A 26,961-nucleotide genomic window follows, 5' to 3' on the forward strand; every position below is an offset into this window, starting at 1 on the left:
GTCTTGTCCCCTCATTGTCTGTGAGGACTGAATTCCATCCCCGCTATTCAACGCAGGCTCTTTGCTCGGGGAAAGTCAAACCATCCCTCAAAGGATCAAAGAGCTCAGCCATAGACAGAGCCGCCGGAGGAAAGCGGAGTCGCTGCGTCAGATGAAAGGGGCCCCTCAGCCTCACTCCTCACCGCAGCTCCTAGGATCTTAAAGACAGGGTCAGGAGGATCAGGAGGGACAAGAGGGATGGAGGCGAAAGGCTGGATCCTTAATCCAGGCTGGAGACAAAGGTGAGTAACTGCGCGTGGTGGACGGGGAGATGGGGAGTAGGAGGCTCCTGGCTCTCCAGCCGGGTGGTGTGACTTCAGGAGGACTCAGAAAACCTGCCAGGACTGGGTAAGACCGAAGGTCCCAGGAGGGGCGGGCGAACCGGCTCCTCTGGGAGGGCCGAGGCTGGGAACGCCCCCTCCAGGCCCCGCCCTCCCGCGCCCGGGCCGGGAACTCGAACTCAGGCGAGCGCCCGGGTCACGCGCCGGGTCGGCCCCGCTACCTCCAGCTTCCCGGGGCTGGCGTCTCGGAGGAAGAGCGCGTGCCTCACGTCCTCCTCCCCGCCCCGCCCCCTGCGCACTGCGCACGCGCGGCCGCGCCCCGCCCTTTCTCGGCCCCGCGAGGGTGATGGGGTGAGGGCGGGGGAACCGAGGTGGCGAGGCCTCCAGAGCTCCCAGACTGTGAGCACGCGAGCAGCTGCCGCCGTCACCCGCGCCGCGTCACGGCTCCCGGGCCCGCCCTCCACTGACCCCTCCCCTCTCTCCGTTTCCCCCTCCTCTCCCCCTCCTCCTCCGACCGAGCGGTGACTTAAGCAACGGAGCGCGGTGAAGCCCATTTTTCTCCTTCCTCGCAGCCGCGCCGGGGAGTTCGCGGCGCGCGGCCCCTGCCCTCCGGCCCGAGATGAATGCTGCGGCAGAAGCCGAGTTCAACATCCTCCTGGCCACCGACTCCTACAAGGTAAAGCTCGGGGCGGGGGCAGGTGACGAGGAGCGGGGCGCGCTGGAGGCGAGCGCGCGGCTCGGGGGCGGGGGCGGCTGGGACTGGGGCTAGGGTCGCGGCGCGGGGAGGCCCGGGTGAGGCGCGGGCGGCGGCGGCTGGGGCAGGTGAGGAGGCGCTGCAGTGGGCAGGAGGTGGCTGGAGGAGGATGCAGGGCTGGGCGGTGGAGGCGGGGCCTGGGGACGCGCGGCGGCGGGGGCGCGGCGGGGGGCTGAGGCGGGCCCCAGCGGACTCCCGAGCTCCGGTGCTCCGGGCTTGGGCGTCGCCGGCGAGTGCACGCCCTCCCCTGAAGCGCGGCCTCTTGGCCTGGAGCTGGGACCAGTTAGGTAACGGCCCCGGGGACCCGCAGTGGAGAGTGAGCGGGGCTTTCCCCGCCGAGCCGGCCCGGCGCCCTCGCCCCTGGCTGGGCAGGTAAGTCTTCCAGGGGGCGAGGTGGGAGAAGTCCTGGCACGGGCGCCGGAGCAGCTGCGGTCCTCTGTCTGCTGCTCCGGCGCGACGGACGCTCGCCTGGCCCCAGTAGCGGTGCTGGATTCCCCTATCCCACTCCGCCGGGCTCGGTTTCAAACTCCTTCGCACCTAGTGATTGCTCGTGCTCCTTATCCCTGGGTGTAGAGGCCGATCTTCTCTTAACTGCTTTAGAGTCACTTCTCTTAACTGCTTTAGGGTCACTAGGATTTCTGTGAAAAGGAAAGTGAAACACGAGGATTTAAAGGAACTGTAGTTTTAACCCTAGACAACTTGTGGAGAGGGAATGGCACAACGTTGCGTTCACATGCCCCTTGAACACTTTGCGTGGGTAGCTGCCACATTCAGTAGATAGGAAGCACGCGGTAGTAAAGGGAAGAGGTAAAGTAAATTTTACTTGAGCAACAGTGGTTTTGGAATACAGTGGTGAAACATAGTACTCTCATGTTTTTGTTTTGATTCTTTTTTTTTCCCTTTGTTTTTAGCCCTCCTTCGATATTCCGAGAAAGTATTTTAGAGAATTCCATTTTACTTAAATTTTGTCTGTTTCTTTCCAATCAGCTTAAAATGCTGTTTATATATTTAGATTGTTGAAATAGAGCCAAGATCCATCAACAAGTTGTCTTTTAGATGCAAGTTTAAAGTATTGCAAAATCCGAACACTATCAAGTATGATCCTTGATAACATTGTCAAGTATACGTGATAATACCCTAACTATGGTCCTTTACTTGGTCCTAAAACCTCTTGTTGTGTTGTCTTGGTTCAATCATAGTGTTTTCAAAATTTTAAATAGTGATTTTAGAATAGCCTCATTCGTAGTTTTGTAGAATTTTTTTCTTAACTAAATCTAAAATAATTGTCAGATTTTTTTTTTACATGTTAGCCAAATGTAAAGGGAGGGAGGTTAATTAGTCTAAATTTTAAAAACAAAGAGTGCAACTTCCTTTCGTTTGCAGTTCCTCTAACCATTATACATAAGGAATGTAAAATTAACATCAGTTTTCTGGGGTGCTTTTAGTTAGAATAGTGAATTACCTTAAAGGTTTCTAATCTAGTGAGCCATACTTAATTGTACTATTAGAATTTGCACCTATTTAATAAAGTTTACTTTTGAAGTAAACTTTCACGTTAGGCTGGTATGTTTTATCTCCTTTATTATATGAAACTTCAGAATATTTTCATCTTAGGTTTTTCATTTTTTTCCCCAAAAATCACCTCTAGAGGATTCAATCAAGTTGATACGTTTTATACCAGTGGCTTACCGCAGTATGCTGAAATAGATTGTGTATTCCACAGTCACATTTAAGTCTTAAGTTGCATTTCCCTTATGTTTTTAGGGGTCCTTATAACCTGTTTTACATGTTTGTCTTTTTATCTAGCAAAAAGAACAAAAATGATAATCTTGAGGTTAGGAGTAATGAAACTTACTTAGAAATTACATGAGAATGTTACATATCCTTATCAGTGTTTACAAACTATTGGCCAAAGTTGGGAGCTCTAGTAGTTTTAAATGTGTTGATGAAGAGAGTGAAATATTGTTGATTTCTTCTAAAACTGAAGGAAGAATAATTGATTGCCTAAGCACTACAAAAGTTATTTTGCAAGTAGATGGTATGGTAGCCAAGCACACAACAATGGAATTTTGTTTTGTCTTGTATCCTGTCAAGAGAGTCCAGAACAATTTGGACCGAAGGAGCATTTGAAGTATATACATTCACTTCTGTAACCTCGTACTTTATTGTATATAGGAAGAAATTAAAGACACAGACAAATGTGGTTCCTCTGTTTTCATCCTGGTTCTTGTTAGAAATAAGGAGGACACAGTTTAAACCACATTACCCATTAGTTATGAAATGTGCTGTCCTGTGTAGGTTGCTTCTCAAAGGGTCATCTGTAAGCTGGTTATCTAGAATTCAGCATAGTTTTAACCATTCATTTAAAAAATATTGGTCACCTACTGGGTGTTATAAAAGAAGACAAAAATAAGTAGTATTTTGAAATCCAGGATTGGAGGGAAGTTGATTTCATAGAAGTTTCAAAGAGATGTGCGATTTATATTTGGTGATTAGGAATTCAAGGCACCTTTTTTTCAAAAAAAGAAAATTTTGCTTCCTCCAACGGCCGAATAACAAATTTTTGTTGCTTGTCCTTCACTGCTTCTGAGCGGTATTGTCACGGTGGCTCCCGAGGCAACCTGAGCCTCATGAGTGGGGTACTGTTGCAGCCTGTACTTCAGAGACTATGCTTTCATAAAGATATATGTGACATTGTCCATTTATTTCAATTTTTCCATTGTTTTATGTTATAAATTATAGGAAAAACTTGAGCAACATAAATAAAATATATATAAATCATGAATATACTTCATAGGGAGATTAATTTAGGTCATTAATAATTAAGCGGTGTTCTCATTGTGAGGTAATCAAATCTGGTTTAAAGGTGTGGCAAAAGAGATACAAGTCATTAGAAACTCAATGCAAGAGGTTTTAAGGGAAGAGGCAATATGATTATAGGTGGTTTTGCAATTTCTCTCCTTCCCCAAAATAATGTAACCCAAAATCCTTAAGTCATATTTATGAGTGAGTATTGCTTCAAAGCCAAATAGCAGTGAATTATTTTTGGGGGCAACAGATTTCCAGGGCTTAAGAAATCTTAAATAATACTGAAAAGAAGACTCGGTTGCAGTTTTTGCTGTTTGTAGCACATTGGCTTTGAAGCAGCAGTAAGTCTTAGCCAGTGTTGGGCAGTGTATCCTCTTCTGATTGCCCTTAGATATTATATACCTAACATAACTTGCCCTGTGACCTTGGGTATGTTATCCCATGTGATCTTACATATACAGCTCATTTTTTAAATATTGGCTTGTCATTTTTTTGGCAGTTAAAAGTATAACTGAAAAAGTAAGGTAGTAGTATTTGCATTTGATCATGTGATCCCATTGTGGGAGGAAAGATCTTCAAATCAACCCTAAGACATCAAATCAGCCCTATGGAACATCTAGAGAAGCATCTAGAGAAAACTAGGCTTTCTTCTCCCAAAAGGATTCTGTTCAACTAAAATATATGTGTCATATTTCATACTTTTTTTTTTTTAAACTGTCATACTTGGAACAAGGATATTTAGCCTTGGGAATACAATTTTTTGATACACTTGGTTAGCCAGCACTCCTTAATGGAAAAAGCTGTCTATTATTTGACTTAGGGCTAGACCCTTTTTGTTCTAGACATTAAAATAATACCAGTTACTGTTATTTAGTATGTAATAATTTTTAGAAGTTTATCCTTTCATGAAGTAAATTAATCACACAACTAGAGAGTTATGTTAAAATAACTACATTTTTCTGTGTGTGCCTGTTCTTTTTTTTTTTTTTTTTTTTTTTTTGAGATGGAGTCTCACTCTGTTGCCCAGGCTGGAGTGCAGTGGTGCAATCTCAGCTGACTACAACCTCCACCTCCCGGGTTCAAGCAATTCTCCTGCCTCAGCCTCCTGAGTAGCTGGGACTACAAGCACGTGCCACCACACCTGGCTAGTTTTTGTATTTTTAGTAGAGATGGGGTTTCACCGTGTTAGCCAGGATGGTCTCGATCTCCCGACCTCGTGATCCACCTGTCTTGGCCTCCCAAAGTGCTGGGATTACAGGCATGAGCCACCGTGCCCGGCCAGTTCTTTACCACATATGTATTGATGTTCAGGTGGTCTTTTAGCAGCAGGAGGGCCATGCCAGTTTAGGAAGCATTTTCACTGGTAAGGTTTGCTGGGATCTTATTAGGTATTTTGTTTTGTTTACATCTACTGAATAATTTTGTATTTATAGCAGAACCATTTTCTTTAGTAATAGAAGTCAAGTCAGTGCTAAAAAGTTAACATGATTTAAGAGCTTTCTTTTTGTGTTTACTTTAGAATACTATGAAACTTTTTGTTGGTATTACTTAACATTTAAAATTCAGCACTTCATTTCCCTACCATTTGACAGCCTTCTCCATCTCCATAAATGGCACTATTATTAATGCAATTGCTCAAACCAAAAATGTAGGAGGTATTAATTCTTCCCCCTCATTATCTTCCACATCCAATTTACCAGCCTAGTTCCCCTTTACCTCCAAAAACACTGGGCGAATTCTCCTGTCTAACCTAATAGCCCCTAACTCCTGCACTCTTTAGTCACCCTCTAATCCATTCTTATCCACCCCACCACCAGGCTGATCCTTTTAAAAGGTGAATCATGTCATATTCACCCCAGCTTAAAGCATAATGGCTTGCCATTGCACTTGGCATAAAATCCAGGCTCCTTGGGGTAGCCTGTAAGCCTTACATGATCTCTTTTCTGCCTAACTCTGACCTTATTGGGTACTTACTGTCCCCACCCCGCCACCATACTTTTAAGTACCTACCACACTGGCCTGCCTTCTGTTCTGTCCCTTATGCCAAAGCATTTCCTGTACCCTTGTCATTTAGGTCTTGCTCATATGTCACCTTCTCAAAGAAGTCTTCTTGGTCCCCTCTAGCCCATCATTCTCTTACATTTTCATAGTATCTATCTTGATCTGAAATTACTTAGTTTATGTATTTTTTTCTTCCTTCTTCAGCACTTATTAGTCCTGTGAAAATAGAGACCATGTCAGTCTATTTTCTTTCTCATCCTCAGTGTCTGAAGTAGGTACAGAGTATGTATTTGTGAATGAAGTATTTATAAAATAACAGTTGATTTGAATTTATGCTATATTATTCCATGTTCTGGTGAAGATTCAAAATGGCCTGTGTAGGAGAAAGTGCAATGAAGAGGACAGTAAACTAGCAAAACTAGAATCATTATAAATCCTTTTGAGTATATTGTTAGAAATATTTTCTTAAAAAGCTCTGCTTTAAAAACTTTCCCATTAAACAACATGTACATATGCCTCTATAAGTAGACCTAAACATGCTCTGTATTCTTTTGTAAACTTGTTGGGTGTTAGTAGATGGTTAATAAATGGTGTTTCTTGGCTAATTATCTGCAAGTTTGCCTAGATAACAGATTTGTTGGCTGTATTCTAAAACAATACTCTTAAGGTTCTCCAAAGATTTTTAGAGTTCATACTTTGTTTCTAATGAAGCAGTTTAGACAGTTTTGTATTTTGAATATTTGTTTTCAGAGAAAGCATTCTAAGTAAAGGTAGGTTGTAAAGTACTATAATTAGAGAACATAGCGGAAGCTTTAAAATTGTAAATATTTAATTATTGTCCAGAATTGGAGCTGTATTTGTATAAAGGAAAATTTTTAGTATACTTTTAGACCGAGATATGGAGTTAAATAGCTTAGAGACATTTCCATTTAGATTTGACTCTTCGTCTTCTCAGAAAAAGAAAATAACTTGCCTTCTAGTAATTTTAAATCTGATATAGAATGCACCATTAAGTATCTGAACAGTAAAGGTCAAACTATTGAGAAATAAAACTATGAATCAGACTTAGAAACTTGTGCTATAAGATCCACACCTTTTTTCAAGTTTTACTTCATCATGTGTGCTTTTCTTCTACCTCACTACTTAAAGTAGTCCCACTAAAGAAGTTGGAGTTATTTACATTGTAAACTGGATATTTTAATTTTTAGATAACATGTTGGGTGTGTTTTTAGGTAGAGGTGTCTTTTTCTTCAGTTTCATAAGTAGTTGAAGTAGTGGTCCTATTTATTACTACAGAGTCATTCGTAAATATTTGTTTTTGCATTTTAGTGAATTGACATTAATTTCATTGCTGTAGATTCTGTATTAGCTATCTTGCTTAGCTACTTCTTAAATTTTATTAAAGTGGGATCAGCCCCTGGATTCTAACCTTAATAAGCCCTGACATATACTTCTAGGTTTTGATGAGACTTCCCTATACCTTTAAGTATATCGCTATCTGTTGTACCTGAGGAAAACAGAAAGCTCCAGGTCTCCTGCTTGTCTTAAACTCTCAGATCACCTGTTACTATAAAGATTTACCTCCAAGGTTGTCTTGTGTGCTGCATTAGGGGCTATTTTTGTAGAGTTGCAAGTGTGCTACCATTCGCAAGGAAACAGCACATTCATTCAGAAACATCAATGGGAGTATATTCATCTTAGGATTCTTGTACTAAGCTATGAAGATTCTTGAGGATAGAGCCAACTTTTACTGAGATTGAGGCTGTGCACCCAAAGACAGCATTGACTTTCCTAAACTTGAGATCAAAGCTAAACAGGAAAAATGGTTTATGTTCACAGTGATCACTCATGAAAAATGGTCTGCAAAGATTTATTCCACCATTGCCATGATTCACCCTGTACCTTAAGGCACTATTATTCCTAGTCTTGAAACTGGGAAAATACACATTATTCTTCCACTTTATTTTTTATTGGTAAAATGTTTTAATATGGTTAAAACATGGAAATAAATTCAAAGTATAATGAACACTCACTTTTTGCTTTTTCTTAAAACAAAAGCAGATAAATTTTTTACATAGTGGCTCTTACCCAAGTTCGTGGAAAAGAATTTTGTGCTTAAGGAAGACCTCTTCATATTTTAAACTGATAAGGATTTGATGTTTCATTGTATAAGAATTTATTTTCCAATTAGGTGGGTGATTTGAGAAAAAGAGATTACAAAACAGGATTTTTTTTCCTTTGCTGCCGCTGCTGTTGCTGTCATCCAGGTTTTCATAGTGTCACTATGTACAAGTGAGGTAGTCATGATAAGTCATTGACTTTTGGAACATTTCAGCATTGAGATATTAATAGTACCAAATTCTGCTGTCTTTCAGTTCATTGTTTGGCCCTTTAGGCAGCTGCTTCTCTCTCTCTTCGCCTGGATGAAGGGACTATTCCCCAAAACCAAATGAAATACTTTTCCAACCTAGAGGTCTTGTAGTAGGTTTAATGTGCTTGTATGTAAAATTTAATGCTCTCCTGTGGTTTTAAGATACTGAACTATGAAAATATCTTAGTAAGATACTTGTTTTTTGTTTGGTATAGCCAGGAAAAGAAACTGGTTAATAGCAAACAAGAAGTATAGTTTCTCTGGTTTTGGAGTAACTTCAAGCCTTTTCTGTTGTGATTTATAGTCTGCTCATCAGTGTTTTCTAACAGAAGTGTTTTTCTTTACATAGGTTACTCACTATAAACAATATCCACCCAACACAAGCAAAGTTTATTCCTACTTTGAATGCCGTGAAAAGAAGACAGAAAACTCCAAATTAAGGAAGGTGAAATACGAGGAAACAGTATTTTATGGGTTGCAGTACATTCTTAATAAGTACTTAAAAGGTACTACTTTTCCTAGTATATTTTAAACACTGCTTATTACTCTAACAAATCTGTTAATTTGGATGCATTAAATCTTATAATTTGGTGTGTTTGTGTTTGATGTTCTAAGTATGAGAAAAGTTTTCTGAAATAAAAGGTTTTTTGTTTTTTTGGAAACTGAGTTTTGCCCTTGTTGCCCAGGCTGGAGTGCAGTGGCACAGTCTCAGCTCACTGCAACCTCTGCCTCCTGGATTCAAGCAATTCTCCTGCCTCAGCCTCCCGAGTAGCTGGGATTACAGGCATGCCCCACCACACCCAGCTACTTTTGTATTTTTAGTAGAGATGGGGTTTCTCCATGTTGGTTAGGCTGGTCTTGATCTCCCGACCTCAGGTGATCCACCCGCCTCCACCTCCCAAAGTGCTGTGATTACAGGCGTGAGCCACGGCGCCTAGCCGAAATAAAAGTTTTGAAATTAGTTTAGAAAAGTCAGTAATTTTTGGAGGCTAATCTGGTTTCTTATACTTTAGTCATTAATTCAAAGTAGAGGATTTGTTACTGAACTGGAAACTCCTTTTGAATTATGGTAGCAATCATAATTAGAATGTTTTTATATTACCCAGTTTTTTTTAAAGACCTATTTTTAAAAACTACCTGTGTCTCTGGACTTAGTTGCAAATGCATATTAAAACAAAAATCCCCCAAACAATTTCTGTGCTTTCTTATTTGAAAGGCCATTTCTAATCCATTTTTGTAATGGTGTTTCTAGGGGGAAAACAGTTCCCAAACGCATTATACATGTTGGAAAAGTTTATCTTTAACCTTTTGAATTAAACATAATTTCAGAATTGAATACAGAGTAAGCTGAATTTTAGGCAAATAACTCTTTTCTGTAATCTTGACTCTTTTAAGGTTAGGCAGTTCAGATAGTCTTATACTACTGAAAACCTAGCTAGATATCAGAAGTAATCATTAGCGGCAAGAATACCAAAGTTAATACCAAAGTTTTTTTGTTTTGTTTTTTTTAGACAGGGTCTCACTCAGTCACCCAGGCTGGAGTGCGGTGGCGCAGTCTTGGCTGTCTACAGCCTCCATCTCCCAGGCTCCAGCGATCCTCCCTGCTCAGCCTCTCAAGTAACTGGGACCACAGGCTTACACCACCATGCCTGGCTACTTTTTGTATTTTTTGTAGAGACAGGGTTTCGCCATGTGGGCCAGGCTTGTCTCAAACTTTTGAGCTCTCAAGTGATCTGCCTGCCTTGGCCTCCCAAAATGCTGGGATTACAGACATGAACCACCACGCCTGGCCCCAAGATGTTTTAAATGAATTTACTAGTTATCTTGTATTAAGTTACCAGAGACTGATAGCACACTTTAATTTAGCCATACAACTTAAGAACTTTGTAAAATATTATTCATTATTAATTATAACTAAAATGTATTGATTACCTATTCTAGGCCAGCATTATTGTAAGTGGTTCATATGTCTTAACTCATTTTGTTCTCGCAACCATCATATAAGTGGGTACTCGACTTTTATCCTCATTTACAGATAAGAAAAGTTAATTAAAAGTGTGTTGTTTGTGGGGGCAGACCTTTAGTAATTGTGGAAATTACTGGCTTATCAACCCTGAAGGTGTCACATTCTTTATGAACGAAGTGAGGAGGTTCATTTGGATGTAAGAAGCTTTTGAGTCATCTCAGAGTTGAAAAGTAACAAAATTAATCGAGAGAAAAAATTAATATAATTTTTAAAAGCTAATGCAAGTAATAGTTTTTTCTATTACACATCTGCTTTTACAATAAATTAACATTTATACTTTGAGTGATTAGAAGTACAAACTCCTTTTCTGACTCTGCTATTGACTCTGAGTGAGTCATTTAACCTCTTAGTTATATTTTTAATCCATAGAATGGGTGAAATAGCCAAAGTTATTAATTCTATGACAGTTCAGCAACTCACAGAATGCACCTTTAGAAATGTAAACAGGACATGTATATTCTTTTAGGTAAAGTAGTAACCAAAGAGAAAATCCAAGAAGCCAAAGAGGTCTACAAAGAACATTTCCAAGATGATGTCTTTAATGAAAAGGGATGGAACTACATTCTTGAGGTAAAAGATGGTTTCATGTTTTGGTCTGTTTTGGTTTTTCTTTTAGTTCAAAACTTCTTGCAAAAGAATTTGTTTTTGTAAAAAAAAAAAAAAAAAGAATTTGTTTTTGTTTTGTTTTGAGACAAAGTCTCACTCTGTCACCCAGGCTGGAGTGCAGCGTGGCACAATCTTGGCTCACTGCAACCTCTGCTTCCTAGGTTCAAGCTATTCTCCTGCCGTAGCCTCCTGAGTAGCTGGGACTACAGGCACACACCACCACGCCCGGCTAATTTTTGTATTTTAATAGAGATGGGGTTTTACCATGTTGGCCAGGCTGGTCTCGAACTCCTGACTTCAAGTAATCTGCCCACCTTGGCCTCCCAAAGTGCTGGGATTACAGGTGTGAGCCACTATCCCCAGCCAGAATTTGCATAGGAGATTAGAGTATCATTACAGTTCTTTTTTTGTTTGTGATCTGAATATAATGACTATTTTAGACATCATCCTTTTGAAAAGTTAAGGTTGACATGTTATCCCTCTCCCCACATCCCCCATGTTACATCATTAGCATATAGAATCTACAGCAAGTCTAATTAATAAAAATGAATTATAACTTAAATAACATTTTTGAGAAAGAATTCATTCTTGAAAATACACTATAGGTAGGAAAGGGCATGGTTATTTGGCAATTTCAAAATGTAGGTCTGTTTTCTTGACTGAAAATAGATGCTGTGAGTCTATCACTACACACAGTTCTGGGAAGTTTCTCACTGAATAGTGAGAATGGCTTGGTGCTGATCCACAAAGTTGATTTTTAGTAGTCTTGACTGTATTATATTTATATCTAGTATGTTTGAATTCATTGCTTAGATATCAAGGCACTCAAAGACATGGTAATATAAGAGCTGAATATCCCGTGGTGGTTTCCTTTTATTACAGTGATCAGTTGGGAATGGAATCTATTGGTGTATCTTGATGTTGAGTGTTACTTTAAGTCTCACAAACGAAAGTTTCTTACATTGAACAGACTGTCAAACACGGAATAATTAGAAATACTTTAACTTTCATGCCTATATGACAATACTGAGCTATACTATTTGGTACTTATGGGTCTTGAAAAAGTCAGGTAAGCATTCTGCGCTGCACTTTTCCCGAATCTTAAATAAGGTCAGTAGAATCTGTGAGCTATCACCTGCACTTGCTCCATTTCTCTTCTGTGAGGTTTGTTGTAAGCATAAGTACAGTAATAAGTTTACGTGCTGTGCTTATTACTATACTGTCCAGTGGCCAGGGCAGTAAGTCGTTTGATTATATGATCAGAAAATCTTGGGGAACTAAAAGTTCTGTAGAGATAATCTGGTCTAACCCATTTTACAAACAGAATCTGAGACCTAGAGATGGCAAGTGACTTGCCCAAGGTCTCCCCAGTGCTTTTGAGTCCAAACTAGGACCTGTAGGGCAATGTTCTTTTTGCTATACACGTGCCTCCAGTGCTTCTTTTAAACAGATTTTTCTTTTATTTAATTACCTTGTCCCAAATCACATAAATAAATTATCAGGATTTCTGAAGCAGCTTGCCTTCCTAGTGAATAGTTAGGCATAGCTTTTAGCTTTAAAAGGGAGGTACAGTGTCACATAACAAATAATCTTCAGCCTAATTTTTAATTTTGGAGGCAGTTATTGCATTAAGGGGAAGTCAGTTAAGTCAGACTTGAGTGTTAATTGCCAAGATTCTGCGTTTGGTCTGTCTCATAGTTTCATATCCACCACCAGAATAAAGAGGGAACCTATTTTGTTTCTTCTGCAGGGATTTCCCTAGCTCTCCTCTCTTGTTTTGTTTTCTTTTGTTCTTTAATAGTCGTCCTTTATCTTTCAGTCTGCAGCCTTTATTTTGTGAAAATGATGAATGTAAAATAAAGATAGTGTTCTTGGAATACTTTTAGAATATGTTGGAATAAACTCATCCTTTTTCGTTTTCTGAAAGAGCAGGGAAAAAGCAACAGTTTGTTTTGATCAGTTTGGAATTTTCTGCCACTTATAGTGATAAATGTTCTTAGCAGAAACACATGGCATCATTAAACTTAAAAAATTAATATCAGTACCTATGTTAATAATTTTAACTAGTTTTTAGAAGGTTAAGGACATTCTGACTAGATTACGGTAACATCTACAATTGCAATTTCAATGACAGTAAATTTAGATTCTATAAAATGTAAAGAACCTTTAGTAAAACAGCAGGTAATTGAGTGTCATCTGTTGAATAAATAAATTTATCATTTTCTCCTGCCAGAAATATGATGGGCATCTTCCAATAGAAGTAAAAGCTGTTCCTGAGGGCTCTGTCATTCCCAGAGGAAATGTTCTCTTTACAGTGGAAAACACAGATCCAGAGTGTTACTGGCTTACAAATTGGATTGAGGTAAATTGCTTTTTTGTTTTTTTAATTCTTATTTAACATTAATTGAATAAAGACCATTGAACTGAGATTACAGTTTAGAATTTGTTACTAATAAAGCTATATATATAATCTCCTATAATTTACTTAACCTTTCCAGGCTTCAATTTCCTCATCTGTAAAATGACAGACTAATCTTTAAGGTTTCTTCTAGTAGAATAGAATGTTCTGAGATTTTGTTTAAATCAAATTATTGAGAGTGATTGTTTTCAAAACTTAGTTGGCTTAAAACTTATCCTTTCATCTAATTCATTGCCATTTTAAATGTGTATTATCTTAGAGCAAACTTATAACAACATTTCTAGTAACTTACAACATTCAATGAATGATAAATGTTCAAGTTAGACTAAAGGAAGTTTGTTCCAACTTTTAGTAACTACTTTCTTCATTTTTCTCTAATCAGTTTAGGTCCTGGGATCTACCATCTGTTACTTTTCAGTTTCTCATCTAAATATAATCAAGAGTTGCTATTCATATTGTTTAATTTCTCAGGAAGGGTACATTTTGGGCTTTGGGTTTATACTGCAAGCCTTTTTTTGTTTTTCTTGTATGTATACCTAAGTAGTCATATGTTTTCACATGGTCAGAGTTTTGATAATACTCTACTTAACTTCTGAACAGTTTAATAATAGATTTAATCTGTGAGAGGAAATATACCCTGGAAAGTAACTATAGAAATAACACCTTACTATCTGGTGGCATTTACTTAGTTCTTAGAACTGACTAATTAGTTTATTGGTTAAAGTAATTTGCTATTTGCTATTATATTGTAAAATAGTACATTTGAGGCTCACTTAAAAAATTGAAAAAACATTGAAATATAAGAGGTCCAAGAATATGTTTGAAACACATTTTGCTAAGTTGACAGAAAATTAATAGACTTTTGATGGGCCATTAACTAATAATAGACTAAAAAAAATAGGTACAGTTAAATAAAGGTTTTAAATAGTCTATACCATATACTAAAACTATTAACTGTGAACTGTAAAAGAGAATGTATCTTACTGGTTTCTGTACAGCTGTAAATAGTGTTTGTACTGGCAAATATTTGATTTTGAGGGGATGGTATTACAAAAACACAAGAGTAGGAGAGTTGTTCATGTCATCTAGGCTAGCCTTTTACCTTAAATGCCAAAGATCCCAACCAGGTAAACCTAACTTAGAACATTTGTCATCTATGGATTAACCTTTTTCATATTGTTCTTTTTAGTTGTCTGACTGGGGATTTAGTCAGTAAGTACTCTTCCTTATGTCTAATTAAACTTTCCTAAAGCAGATATTTATGGAAGTAGAGAATTAGATATCATTTCACCTTGCTTCCTTGTGCAGTTTTCTTTGGCCTTAAAAGTAAATTTTTTAAAATAAAATTTTTAAAACATTTAAATAAATTTTTAATAAAAAACTTATTTTTGGTGTATCCGACTAGGAAACCATAAAGTAAAAAAAAAAAAAAAAAAAAATCAATTATTTTAAAGCAGTTTACCAAATATATAAATATTTTTAAAAGTTATTAAACATAAATCTAATATAGGACTGTTTGATACTGTTTTTTTAGAAGTACATAGACCCTTGCTTTTATTTGCTTATAACCTGAAACAATTTATATTGAGTTTACCTTTTTTATACTAATATATATTAAGTTATTTCCATCCTAAATAGGCATTTATAGCTGAAGCATAAAAACTTACAGTCTGATACTGTCTATCCCTTATTGTAGTTTCTGACAGATCCTATTTTTTTAAATGTGTTTATTCTGCATATCAGATCTCCAGAATAGACTTCTTCATATTTTGCATCTCTTGTGGGGACAGAGGAAATTCATCCTACTCTTATCAATCCCCAACCTTAAGTTTACCACCTTGTATTTGAAATCTGTTCCTATCCCCAACAAACTTGTTATTTACAAATTTGAAAATCTTGATTTAAAACATTTTCAGTAAAAGGACTAAATAGTATTTCTTTCAGTTTTCTTTCCCACTGTATTTTCAGTTATTAATAACTATTGATTGTTATTCACCTGTTAGCACACAGAATTCTAAAATACTGAAATTGAGTTGCTTTATTTCAATATTGGTGCCAGAAGAAACCTTAGTCCTCTCACATTTCATAACAATTTTAAGAGCATCTAGGAGTTCTGCAGAGGTGTCTCAGGCTTACAAGGGGTCTGAGGAACCAGCATAGTGAGCTAAACTTATCCGTTTCTTCCACCAAAAAGCAAAACAAGACCTTTCTACTATTAAGAAAAGGAAAGTTGATTTTAAAAACGATTATACTGACCAAATGTCATTTCACAGATGGGGAAATTGAGTCCTGAGAGATGGACTGGTGAATAGAGTAGGTGCAGTGTCCTTTCTGCTGTACCATCCCATTTCTCATTCTTTAAAGCCTTTATCCTGCATCCTGCATGGTAGCATTGTAATAAACACTTCTGGAAGGAAATTTACAGGTTTACTTCCTTTAGTCTTAGTTTCAACTAATAATTTTGATTTGTGTGGGCAAATTGCTATTTTGGAAGTTTCCAACAAGGCCTACTTTATTAGACCTTGGATTAACCCAAACTAACTTGCCTTTTTTTCCCTTGCTTACACCTACAGTGATCTTTTTAAAAGGGGAGTGATTTTATTAAGAGTATAATTTAAGCTGATTTTGTTGGACTATGGAAAGGAAACGGTGATGTGAAGGATCACTGTGTCTCATAGTTATTTCTCTCCTTCCCTGGCATTTTTCGAGGGGTAAGGTCAATCTTCTACCTTTATAACTCAACTAGAGTTTTTCACATTATGTTTTATATCTTTCTCATACTCCTAGATAATATCAGTATTTGAGTTGAATTAAATGTAAGAGCTGATTGACTTAAATTCAACAAGTAAATATTGATTAAGTACCAGCTGTGTACCCAAAAAAATGCTGGGCACAGAAGTTAGAGTAAGATGTCTCACTTAAAGGGCCTTTGAGGGAGAGGTGACGATTCATTCTGAACTAACCACTAATATCATTAAGAATTAGTGCAAGTTGGCAGCAGAAAATAGGTAATTCTGTCTAAAGGAATCATGAAATGGAAAATAAGCTTTTAATAAGGAGAAGGCACAGTGTTCTTAGAATGACAAATAGTCCTATGGGGACTGCAGCATAAAAGTGAAAAATGTAGGAGATAAACCTTTAGATGGTAAACAAGGCAAGATTCTGGAAGATTCTCAAATTCTGTATGAATCAACTCCACCCCCGCCCCATGGACAGTAGATGACTGTTAAAGACTTTTAAGGAAAGATGCAACCTGAAGAAAAAAAAACAAAAAACTTGTTTTAGAATGATAACCAGTGGCAATATGAGGAATAATTAGAGAGGCTAAAGATTAAAGGTAGGATAATCATGGGCCTTGGCAGTGGAATTGAAAGAGTAGTTTCAGAAGCAGAATGGTCAGATGTTGGAGGTGATTGGTTATAGAGTTTAAGAATTATACCAATTTTCTATTGTGTAACAAACTACCCCAAAACTTAATGGCTTAAAACAACTGTTATTTCTCCTGATTCTGTGGTTGACTGGATGGTCGTCTGTTGGTCTTGCTTAGACTTACGCGTGTGCATTTAGCTAAGGGTTCAGCCAGGGCTGGACAGTCTAATGGCCTCATTCCCGTGTCTGGGGCCTCAGCTCAGATAGCTGGGACTACCAGGTCTCACTCCATAAGAGGCTTCTTCAGAGCATGGTAGTCTTGGGGTTCTAAGAGAATGAGAGTAGAAGCTGCAAAACATCTTGAAACTGGGACTTGGGAGTCACACATGACTTTCTCCACATTCTGTTCGTCAAAAGCCAATCATAAGGGCAGCACAGAATCAAGAGATAAGAAAGTAGATTCCATCTCTTGATGAGAAGAGCTGCAAAGGCCATTATTTAATCAGTCGCAGGAGTCTAATGCTACAGGGTTTTTTAAAAAGGTGACTAGATTGGCAAGTTCAAGGTTAATCTTTTTGTTTTTTTTTTTTTTTGAGACGGAGTCTTGCTCTGTCACCAGGGCTGGAGTGCAGTGGCCGGATCTCAGCTCACCTGCAAGCTCCGCCTCCCGGGTTTATGCCATTCTCCTGCCTCAGCCTCCCGAGTAGCTGGGACTACAAGCGCCCGCCACCTCGCCCAGCTAGTTTTTTGTATTTTTAGTAGAGACGGGGTTTCACCGTGTTAGCCAGGATGGTCTCGATCTCCTGACCTCGTGATCCGCCCGTCTCGGCCTCCCAAAGTGCTTGAGCCACCGCGCCTGGCCTCTTTTTGTTTTATTTATGTATCACTTAGCTGGTATTCAGTAAAAACTTGCTTTGTAAAATTTAATTAATAAATATCTTTTTGGTTCAGCACAGACATCTTAGCAGCTCTTTTTCAAACAGATTTGAAGCTGCTTCTAATGACATACTATCTGGTTTATAAAATGAAAATGGAAAATTATGATCTTAGAATGAAGAAGTGAATTTCTAACCCATGATAATTATTATGGTTGCTGCTATTAGACAGACTTTTCTGTGGAGCTTCCTGACAACCAAGAAAAAAGGGGAAATCAAGAAACTGTTCTTATCGGAAAGTAGGAACCCAGCAATTCTTTCATTTTTCTCATTTGGGAACTTAATAGTCACTGAATTACAAAGTAGACAGTGACCTTGATTATACAACATATGCAGAAGTGTTTCCTGTAACTTACATAAGTATTTTATCAAATACTTATAAAAGCTAAGCACATAAAGCATAACTCAGTAAACAGAATTTTCCAGTAGTAAGCTAAAGTGCCTCAAGTATATGATTTAGTTGTCATATTGAATCCAAGGGAAAAATTAGATCTGAGACTACCTCGAGGAGTAAATGAACAACTTCTTTAGACTAATACTAATCAAAATGCAGTCCACGGACCAATGCTGGTCCATGCCCTGTTTGATCCAAGTCCGCATTAAGTACAGAAATGAAGAGTAAGCATTTAGAAACTTGGGGCAATTTGACATTGCCTCAACATCCAAGTTTCAGTGTACTTTATAAACTGTTGATCCATGACAGAACTGAAACTTTTAAAAAATTTTTCCTTTTATCACAGTCTTTCAAAATATTATTTGCTTCTTTGGAGCTTTGTATAGAAACTTGGTAATGTGAAGTTCTCTGCTATGTGGGCCTGGTGTGCTTATCTTCTTTGTTGCTGATTTGAGAGCTGAGCTATGTACTATATCTGGAATGCACACAGCAGGCATCCTACTGTGCAGTTGTGTGTCTAGTTAATAGTATGGAAGTTCAGGACATACCTCCAAAAAAAAAAAAAAAGCTAGGATTTTCCTCAGAAAGAATGCAATATTTTATGTCTTAATATTTGTGGTTAATTTTGTTACTACAGACTATTCTTGTTCAGTCCTGGTATCCAATCACAGTGGCCACAAATTCTAGAGAGCAGAAGAAAATATTGGCCAAATATTTGTTAGAAACTTCTGGTAACTTAGATGGTCTGGAATACAAGTTACATGATTTTGGCTACAGAGGAGTCTCTTCCCAAGAGGTAAGTAACTGAAACCAACCTCATTTAATGTAGTGTGGATTGTTGGTTAGAGTACCACTATAAACTTTTGGGGATGTTACTGAGATTGATCTTGGTTCTAAGTAGGCCACATTTTGAAATTCCAAAGGTGCAACCAACAGATACTGTATTTAGTACCTACTACTATGTTCAGGGTACATGGGATATGTCCGTCAACAGATGTCCCTGTCCTTTATATATTAGATGGATGGACAGATGGATAGACAGAAACAGACATAATAAATATATCAGATGTGAAATAATGCCATAAAGAAGCTCAAGGCAGGGTGAGGGAAGAGAGAGTGATGAAAAGTGGGGGTGGGACACTGTTAACTAGGTCTCTTTGAGGAGATTTATATATTAGATGGATGGACAGATGGATAGACAGAAACAGACATAATAAATATATCAGATGTGAAATAATGCCATAAAGAAGCTCAAGGCAGGGTGAGGGAAGAGAGAGTGATGAAAAGTGGGGGTGGGACACTGTTAACTAGGTCTCTTTGAGGAGATAATAGTTGATTTTTTAAATATTTAGGAAAAACTGAATCTTTGTCATTAGGAACTGTTATCCTCTGATAAATACTTTCCTAAGAATAAAGACGACTCTCATGGGAGCTATGCTATATACCTTAAATGTGGTTGACTGCATCCTGGTCTTATTATTAATGTGGGTTTTTCTTTTTCTTTTTTGGATTTTGGTTTATGATTGATTCTCCAGACTGCTGGCATAGGAGCATCTGCTCATTTGGTTAACTTCAAAGGAACAGATACAGTAGCAGGAATTGCTCTAATTAAAAAATATTATGGAACGAAAGATCCTGTTCCAGGCTATTCTGTTCCAGCAGCAGAACACAGGTAAAAAATTGTTTGTTTTCTAAAACTACTAATGTTTTCACTCTTGTATGTGTAACTCAGTGACATTTTACTTAACTGCAGAGCCAGGTACCTACAATAAATCTTCATGAACTTGAGCAACCCAAACTCAGTATTTATACAGAAGTGTAAACAGTCTTAGAGAGGTAGAGAAATTTTATCCATCCTAGAAGAAGCAGTATAAGAGCTTTTTTCCAACACTTATATTGCCATAGAAGTTTTAAGGAATTTTTTTCAATGACTGTATTGTTATATGTAGATAGATTTTATTCGTTAAATTTAGAAGCACTCACTGTAAGTACCAGCCACTTTTTGCTTTTTCCATGTCCTCCTACATGACCTTATCTATATTTGCCCTAGAAATTGTCATCTGTACAGTATCTTCAGTTGTAGATGAGAAAGCAGGACCTATTGAGGAAAGGAAGGGTGTTTAGATTCTTTTTACGCTTCCTTGTCTGCTCTCACTAAACCATCTCCAGTTACCCAAGAAAGAAATTATAATCTAAACTGCAGCTGCTCTGGTCCTACAGCTAACTTTATTAAAAGTAAATCAGGTTTTTAAAATGTTTGTCAAACCTTATCACTGGTTTTTATAACAAAATTATTTACTATAATCATTAGGGAGTATTTAAGTTCTGCTAATACTTAAAATTGCAGAGTGCTAAAACCAACAGTGAGTTTAGAATCAGGCTAAGCTTTATTGGTACTACTATTTGAGGCGTATTAGTTGGCTGGTGTTCATGCAAGGCAGTCTACTGGATGCAACAAGGGATAGAAGGATATTTTTTAAAAACTGACCCTATCCTCAGGATGAAAATAATACACTAGTAATAGTCTGCTCAGTTGGTTAACTCCTTGGAAGAAGGTACAATTAAAATGCTGTAGTGTTGCAAGGCAGGGAGACGAAGAATCATATTCCTATAGGAAAGGAAGGATTATATTTCACTAGCAGGATGAAGAAAGCTTTTATAGAAATATGCAAAATCTTCACTTCTTGAAGGATTGGTAAAATTTAATAGCCAACATTGGGCACTTACTCATTCTCTGAGTAAATATTTATTGCATGCTTATCTTGTGTCAAGCATTGTGGTGAAAGGGCAAGAATAAGAAGAGAGTGAATGTGTTTAGAGAATAAGGGCTGAAACACAGATTTTGTAGGGAGCATAGGGGAGACCGAGAAGACAGGTTCAGGTTAGAAAGGGCCCTCATATTTTGGCATGGAATGTTAACTATGTGCATGTCGTGCTAGGTTATTCTAAATTAGGCATTTTCAAATGGAAGCAGACACTGATATTTGAGCAAAGACGTGATGTTATGAGATAAATATCTTTGGGACTTTTTTATAGCAGGAATCTATCCTATGGATTGAAAAAAGGAAAAACCAGAAGGTAGTCTTTATAGGAAGCTATTCCAACAGTCTTAAGGTGATGAAGCCCAGACTAAGGTACTAAATAAATGGAAAGAAATAGGTAAACATGAGCGATGGCTTGGGAGATAAAATTGCTCAAAGTTAGTGATTTAGTTGGTGATTTGAGTTGGGACTCAGTAGAAAATAGATTCAGCTGACGTTTATGAGCATTGTGTTAGTAAGGCCTTATTGAACCTTTTACAAACAACTTTCAAGACTAGGAAACTGGGAAAATAAGAGTGTCAAAAAGTTCTAAGAGTTATTTTTAGTTTGACCTTAGATGTATATACATCTTTTAAAAAATCTAATGTAGTACACACATATTAGACTCTTCATTGATGGTTATTTCAAAGTAGTAACATCATGATAAGGAGAACAAAGATAGTATCTTCTTTAGGGCTATCTTCTTCAAGACTTTCTTGTCAAAATGAAAAGGATACTGTATGTGGGCATGGGATAAAAATCCATTTTATTTTTATGGTCTCATATTCATTGCATTTGTAAAATTTGACTCCTTAATGTATACATATACAAATGCTTCACATGTTCTTAATAGAATGTCTTTTAAACAACAGCATAGTACAGCAAAAAGAGGACTGGACTGAAAGTTGGGAAATCTGGGTTACCTTCCGGCTGACATAGTGGGTGGCCTTGGGCAAGTCACTTATCTCTCTCAAGTCATTTATCTCTCTGTTCTTCATTTCCTCCATCCAACCAAACAAAAGGAGGAGCTAAAGTTTTACATCTCCAGCATGACAAGGTCGTTGATGATAAATGAGCTAACATCTAAAATAACTTTAAAATAGAGAACTCTATAAATTTAGAGGTGTACCATTATCATATGTATCTTAATAGACGAATCTGCACCTAGAAATATTTAATTACAGAAGCTTTTTTTCTGAAACTTTGGAAAGTTATCGAATTTAATTTGGTGCTTGAAATTAGGATTTATGGCATTGGTAGAATTCATTGATGATTATTTATGATCTTCATATATCAAATACTGTAGTAGACTACTAGAGGTTATGATTGGACTAGACAGAGGGTGCCAGAGCAAGTGTCTGTGGGACACTGAGATGAAGATATTCAACTTTCCATCTAACAAAGTAGATCCCATCTAACAAAGTAGATCCAAAGCCCGGAAGAAAAACAGAGGCTAAGATACACATACTGGAAACCCTCATGCAGGGACTTTTTTTTTTTTTTTTTTTAAGCTTTTGAGCGTTCCACACAAGATGTTACAGAAGACAAGTGCCTAAGTCAGAACATGAGAAATATTGCCATTTGACATGTTAGATTGAAGAAGGAGAGCACAGCATCTGGGGAAGACTGAAAAGGGAACCATAGAAATAGGAGAGCACAGCATCTGGGGAAGACTGAAAAGGGAACCATAGAAATAGGGGGAAAAAAGGTGAAACATGGGAGATGTCATTGAAGTCAAGAGAAAGAAAGCATCAGGAAAATTGCTAGACATGATACAACTAGATTGTTAGATGACTTATTGATACAACATTATAAGCAATGACCCTTTAACTGTAGGAGTTACTTCATACGTTGTAAAGTTCTCCAGTATTGGTATTCATTGATCCTAATTCTCTCCTTTTTAAAGAGGAAGGTTGCAGATCTGAAAATGAAGAGGAGCTTCTCTTCAGTCATATCTTAATTTTCATTTAGCCTACAGATGCATGAAGTAGAGAATCAACATAGCTACTGGCAGCCTCTGTAGCTGTTAAGAAAAGTGTTCACTAATGAGTTTTATATAAACAGGTTCTTTCTCAATTTTGGATTCTGGGTAGTAGTCTTTACAATCTTGAAATGTACATGCTGCACTACCCCAGGTATACCACTGACAGTATGGGAAAAGGTTATAACTCTAGTCCTTTAAAAAAAAAAAACACACGTTGTATAAAGTGATAATTTCAGACATAAAGTCTGACTCTTCAAACAGTTATAAGTTAAACTTATACCTACTTGGGCTTTATAATAAATGAATGTGCTATATTTTTATTATTTCCTGAGGAGAACAGATTAGACAGACTAGAAAATTAGGGAGAATGACCAATTGCTTGGCATAATGCAGTGGTAATTTTCAAAATTATTAAGTTGTTGGAGATCTTTTAAAATTATTTACATTGTATATTAACAAATATTTACACAGGTTGAGCATCCCGAATCCAAAATGCCCCAAAATCTGAAACTTTTTGCTCAAAGGAAATGCTCATTGGAGCATTTCAGATTTCAGAACTGGGGATGCTTAACTGATAAGTATAATGCACATATTCCAAAATCTGAAAAAATTTGAAATTCAGAATACTTCCAGTCGCAAGCATTTCAAATAAGCGAAACCCATCTATGGTTACATATTAAATATGAATCTATCCTGTAAAAAGAACTGATATTAAGGACATTGCAAAAATCACTATAACCATTCTTATCCAATAGAAACTCTCATACTTTATTTTCCATCTTAATTATGTTTCACTTAAACTAAGTATTTGAATTCTTATTCCCTGGGCATATATTAATTCATAGTAGATAATCTATGAACAAAATGTATGACCCCCTATTACTAGCCATTTGAAGATATAACAGGTAGTTGACTATATGTATGTATGGTATAGTATAAATAATTGCCTCTAAGTATAAGATTTTGAAAGAAAAAAAAATAAATGTATGTACTATTATTGGTATACAGTTTCAAAAATTCACAGAAGGGAGCCAGGTGCTTTCATTGCCTAACAAAATAATGGGAGTATGTAGTCATTCTGACATCTGGACATATAGTATAAAGGGCACTCAGCAAGTGCTTTTTAGTTAGACTGATTTTAAATGAGTAGATTCAGGAATACAAAAAACACACACACACACACATACACACAGATAATTGGTTGAAAATAAGAGGTTAGAAACTTAACTGTTGCAGAGGAGTAAGGCTACTTACAGTGTTAAAAACTAACTGGGTAAGGTGTGGTTGACCCAGATATTCATTTGCCTTACGATGTATATTCGTTAAACTAAGTCACTCACCTTCTCTGTGATGTTGATGGTTTGGTATAGCACACATGAGATGTGATTAAAGGTGATTCAGGGATAGATCATGTGTCTGCCTAAGTAAATCTGTATTTTCATTTTGTTTTCTAGTACCATAACAGCTTGGGGGAAAGACCATGAAAAAGATGCTTTTGAACATATTGTAACACAGTTTTCGTCAGTGCCTGTATCTGTGGTCAGCGATAGCTATGACATTTATAATGCGTGTGAGAAAATATGGGGTGAGGATCTAAGACATTTAATTGTATCGAGAAGTACAGAGGCACCACTAATAATCAGACCTGATTCTGGAAACCCTCTTGACACTGTGTTAAAGGTAAATTTTCATATGTAACTTGATTATTAGAATGCCTGTGTAGCCCAGTTGCATCAACACTACTTTTCATTTACACACAATTTCAGAGGTGTCTGGACCATCCCCTTTGTTTTAGAGTTGCAGCCCAGACAGAGTAATAAATTTGCCTGAGGTCACACAGTAATAGCACAGAAGGATACCAAGAGTTATGGATTATTTTACTGTCAGTTCGACAGTTGAATAGATATTTTCTTTTCTGCTTACCTGCAAAATTAACAGCATTGCCATTTTAATCCTATGATTTGGGCACCAAACTTATTTGCAGTTTCTTTCTTTTTCAGCATAAGTCACTGCTAGACCATTGAAGTTGTTAGCACAAAAGAAATAGGAACAGGGTGATGTGGAATAAAAATAATTCAAAAATATTCTTCAAGTGGAGGTTCTTTAGAAATACTGTTGATTCATAATGTAGCAATGTTGTTTTTTGTTGTTAATGTTCAAGGACTTAGTTTATCTTCTTCAAAAAGTAATAGGCTTATTTGATGCCTACTAGAAAAATATTTTAGGTGCTTTACCTAAGATGTGCCATTTAATCTCTACAAAAAAACACAATGATAAATATTACTGTCTCTGTTATAGAAGAAAAAACAGAGGCTTAGAAAGGTTAAAGTAACTTGCTCAAGGTCACACAACATGGAAGATAAGGAGCCAGATATCCAGCATAGGTCTTTCGGCTGCAGCCTTGCTACTTGACCACACTGTTTGATACTTAATGATAGAGTACTTACCCCTTAAGAAAGGGAGACACAGAATTAAGGAGGTCTTTTCTTACTCTATTAAATGATAGGCCAATCTGAAAGTCTTGTCTTAGCCTGCAATATTTGGTTTTAGCAAACTTGACAGGTTTCATATTTTTACTGTTACCTCATTAAAAATGTACACAGCTAGTTATAAGAAACTGATTTCATCAATCTGGAATTTTCTCATTGTTAGAATCTTTAATCAGTTTATTTAGGAAAAGGAAATGATTGTTGTGGGAAGAGAATGTCAGTATTTACTCTTTTGTTTATCTGACCAAGCTTTCTGAGAAATTTTAAATTGGTGTACAAAACTTTTAGTAGTTAGTAAGATGGTTTGCGTATTGTGCAATTTGGCTTTCAGAGCAAAGGAGAACTTAAGAGACTATGGGTTCTAGATGCTGTGTCTGCCTATCACAGTTTCTCTGAACTTTGTGATCGAACTGGATTCATGTTGGAGTTACATTAGACAAAAACCAAAGTCATTGGGCACAAGCAGAATAAATCCAAATCAAAAGTATAATCATGAGTTTGTTAAATAATGCTTTATATATTTCTTTAAAATGTACTTAATCTAATATTAAGGATTTTTTTTTTCTTGAATCCGTATAATTTGAAAGGTCTAAGGGGAAAAACTTGTTTTGAGCCACTTTATGATGTGAATTCACTTCATAGGAAATAACATGCTTGTTTTTAATGTACTTTAAAGGGTTTGGACAAAATTTTAGAAGGCATATACATAGTGTTATAAAATTTTTTAAATAGTTACTTTTTATATTCTCAATTATCAAAGCAAAATCATTTAACTTTGAAAAGCTCTTATACTTGTTTTCAGCTTTAGTTATTTATGTTGCATGTATATTTTTCCATACAGGTTTTAGAGATTTTAGGTAAGAAGTTTCCTGTTACTGAGAACTCAAAGGGCTACAAGTTGCTGCCACCTTATCTTAGAGTTATTCAAGGGGATGGAGTAGATATTAATACCTTACAAGAGGTATGTGTTTTGTATTAAAAGTTTCAATAAGGCAATTCTTATAATTAAGCTTGTTTATATTTGTTGGATAAAGAGCACAATATAAATACAATTTTAAGTCTTTGTGTTTATGTTGGTATAAATCTCTGTGCATTGCTTAAAGTTTAGAAATAATAGTTTAAAATACAGAAGTGCCAGCCAAGCCATACTTACTCTTCCAGTTGTCATTGGCCACCCTGAATGATGAATCTAAAGAAGTATCACTGTGAAACAAGAAAATGTCAGTCAAGAAATATTCCTTGGAATATAAAACCAAACCTTGACTCTGCTGGCATAGGTGTGAGTTTTCATAGACCGGAGCTTCACAAATCTGTAAAACTCATACTAATGGGTGCTTTTTCAGAAATTATAGAATAGCTGTCACCTCTTCGAAATTAAGTATTGACTGTCATCACTATTAGTTTTAGCCAAATAGTGTAAGTGTTATGCAGGCATACCTCATTTTATTGTGCTTTGCAAACGTTGCATTTTTTACGAATTGAAGGTTGTGGCAACCCTGTGTTGAGCAAGTCTGTTGGTGCTATTTTTCCAACATGTGTTCACTTCGTGTCTGTGTGACACTTACTGGTAAATTCTCACAATATTTCAGACTTTGTCATTATATCTGTTATGGTGATCTGTGATTAGTGATCTTCGATGTTACTACTGTAATTGTTCTAGGGCACCACAGAGCACACCCAGAAA

At 37.2% G+C, this 26,961-nt stretch overlaps 1 protein-coding gene across 1 annotated transcript in view; it reads left to right on the forward strand.

Moving 5' to 3' along the window:
- Window positions 1-633: 633 nt before the first annotated feature.
- Window positions 634-26,961, forward strand: part of NAMPT (nicotinamide phosphoribosyltransferase) — a 38,685-nt gene continuing 12,357 nt past the window's right edge. The window contains exons 1-8 of the mRNA XM_010380669.2: window positions 634-996; window positions 8,604-8,760; window positions 10,747-10,850; window positions 13,120-13,248; window positions 18,641-18,799; window positions 19,539-19,675; window positions 24,243-24,468; window positions 26,119-26,238. Coding sequence (XP_010378971.1) covers window positions 940-996; window positions 8,604-8,760; window positions 10,747-10,850; window positions 13,120-13,248; window positions 18,641-18,799; window positions 19,539-19,675; window positions 24,243-24,468; window positions 26,119-26,238 — 1,089 coding nt within the window. The 5' untranslated portion in view covers window positions 634-939. The remainder of the gene's footprint in view (window positions 997-8,603; window positions 8,761-10,746; window positions 10,851-13,119; window positions 13,249-18,640; window positions 18,800-19,538; window positions 19,676-24,242; window positions 24,469-26,118; window positions 26,239-26,961) is intronic.

This window comes from Rhinopithecus roxellana, chromosome 6 (assembly GCF_007565055.1).
Source record: "Rhinopithecus roxellana isolate Shanxi Qingling chromosome 6, ASM756505v1, whole genome shotgun sequence".
NCBI lineage: Eukaryota > Metazoa > Chordata > Mammalia > Primates > Cercopithecidae > Rhinopithecus > Rhinopithecus roxellana.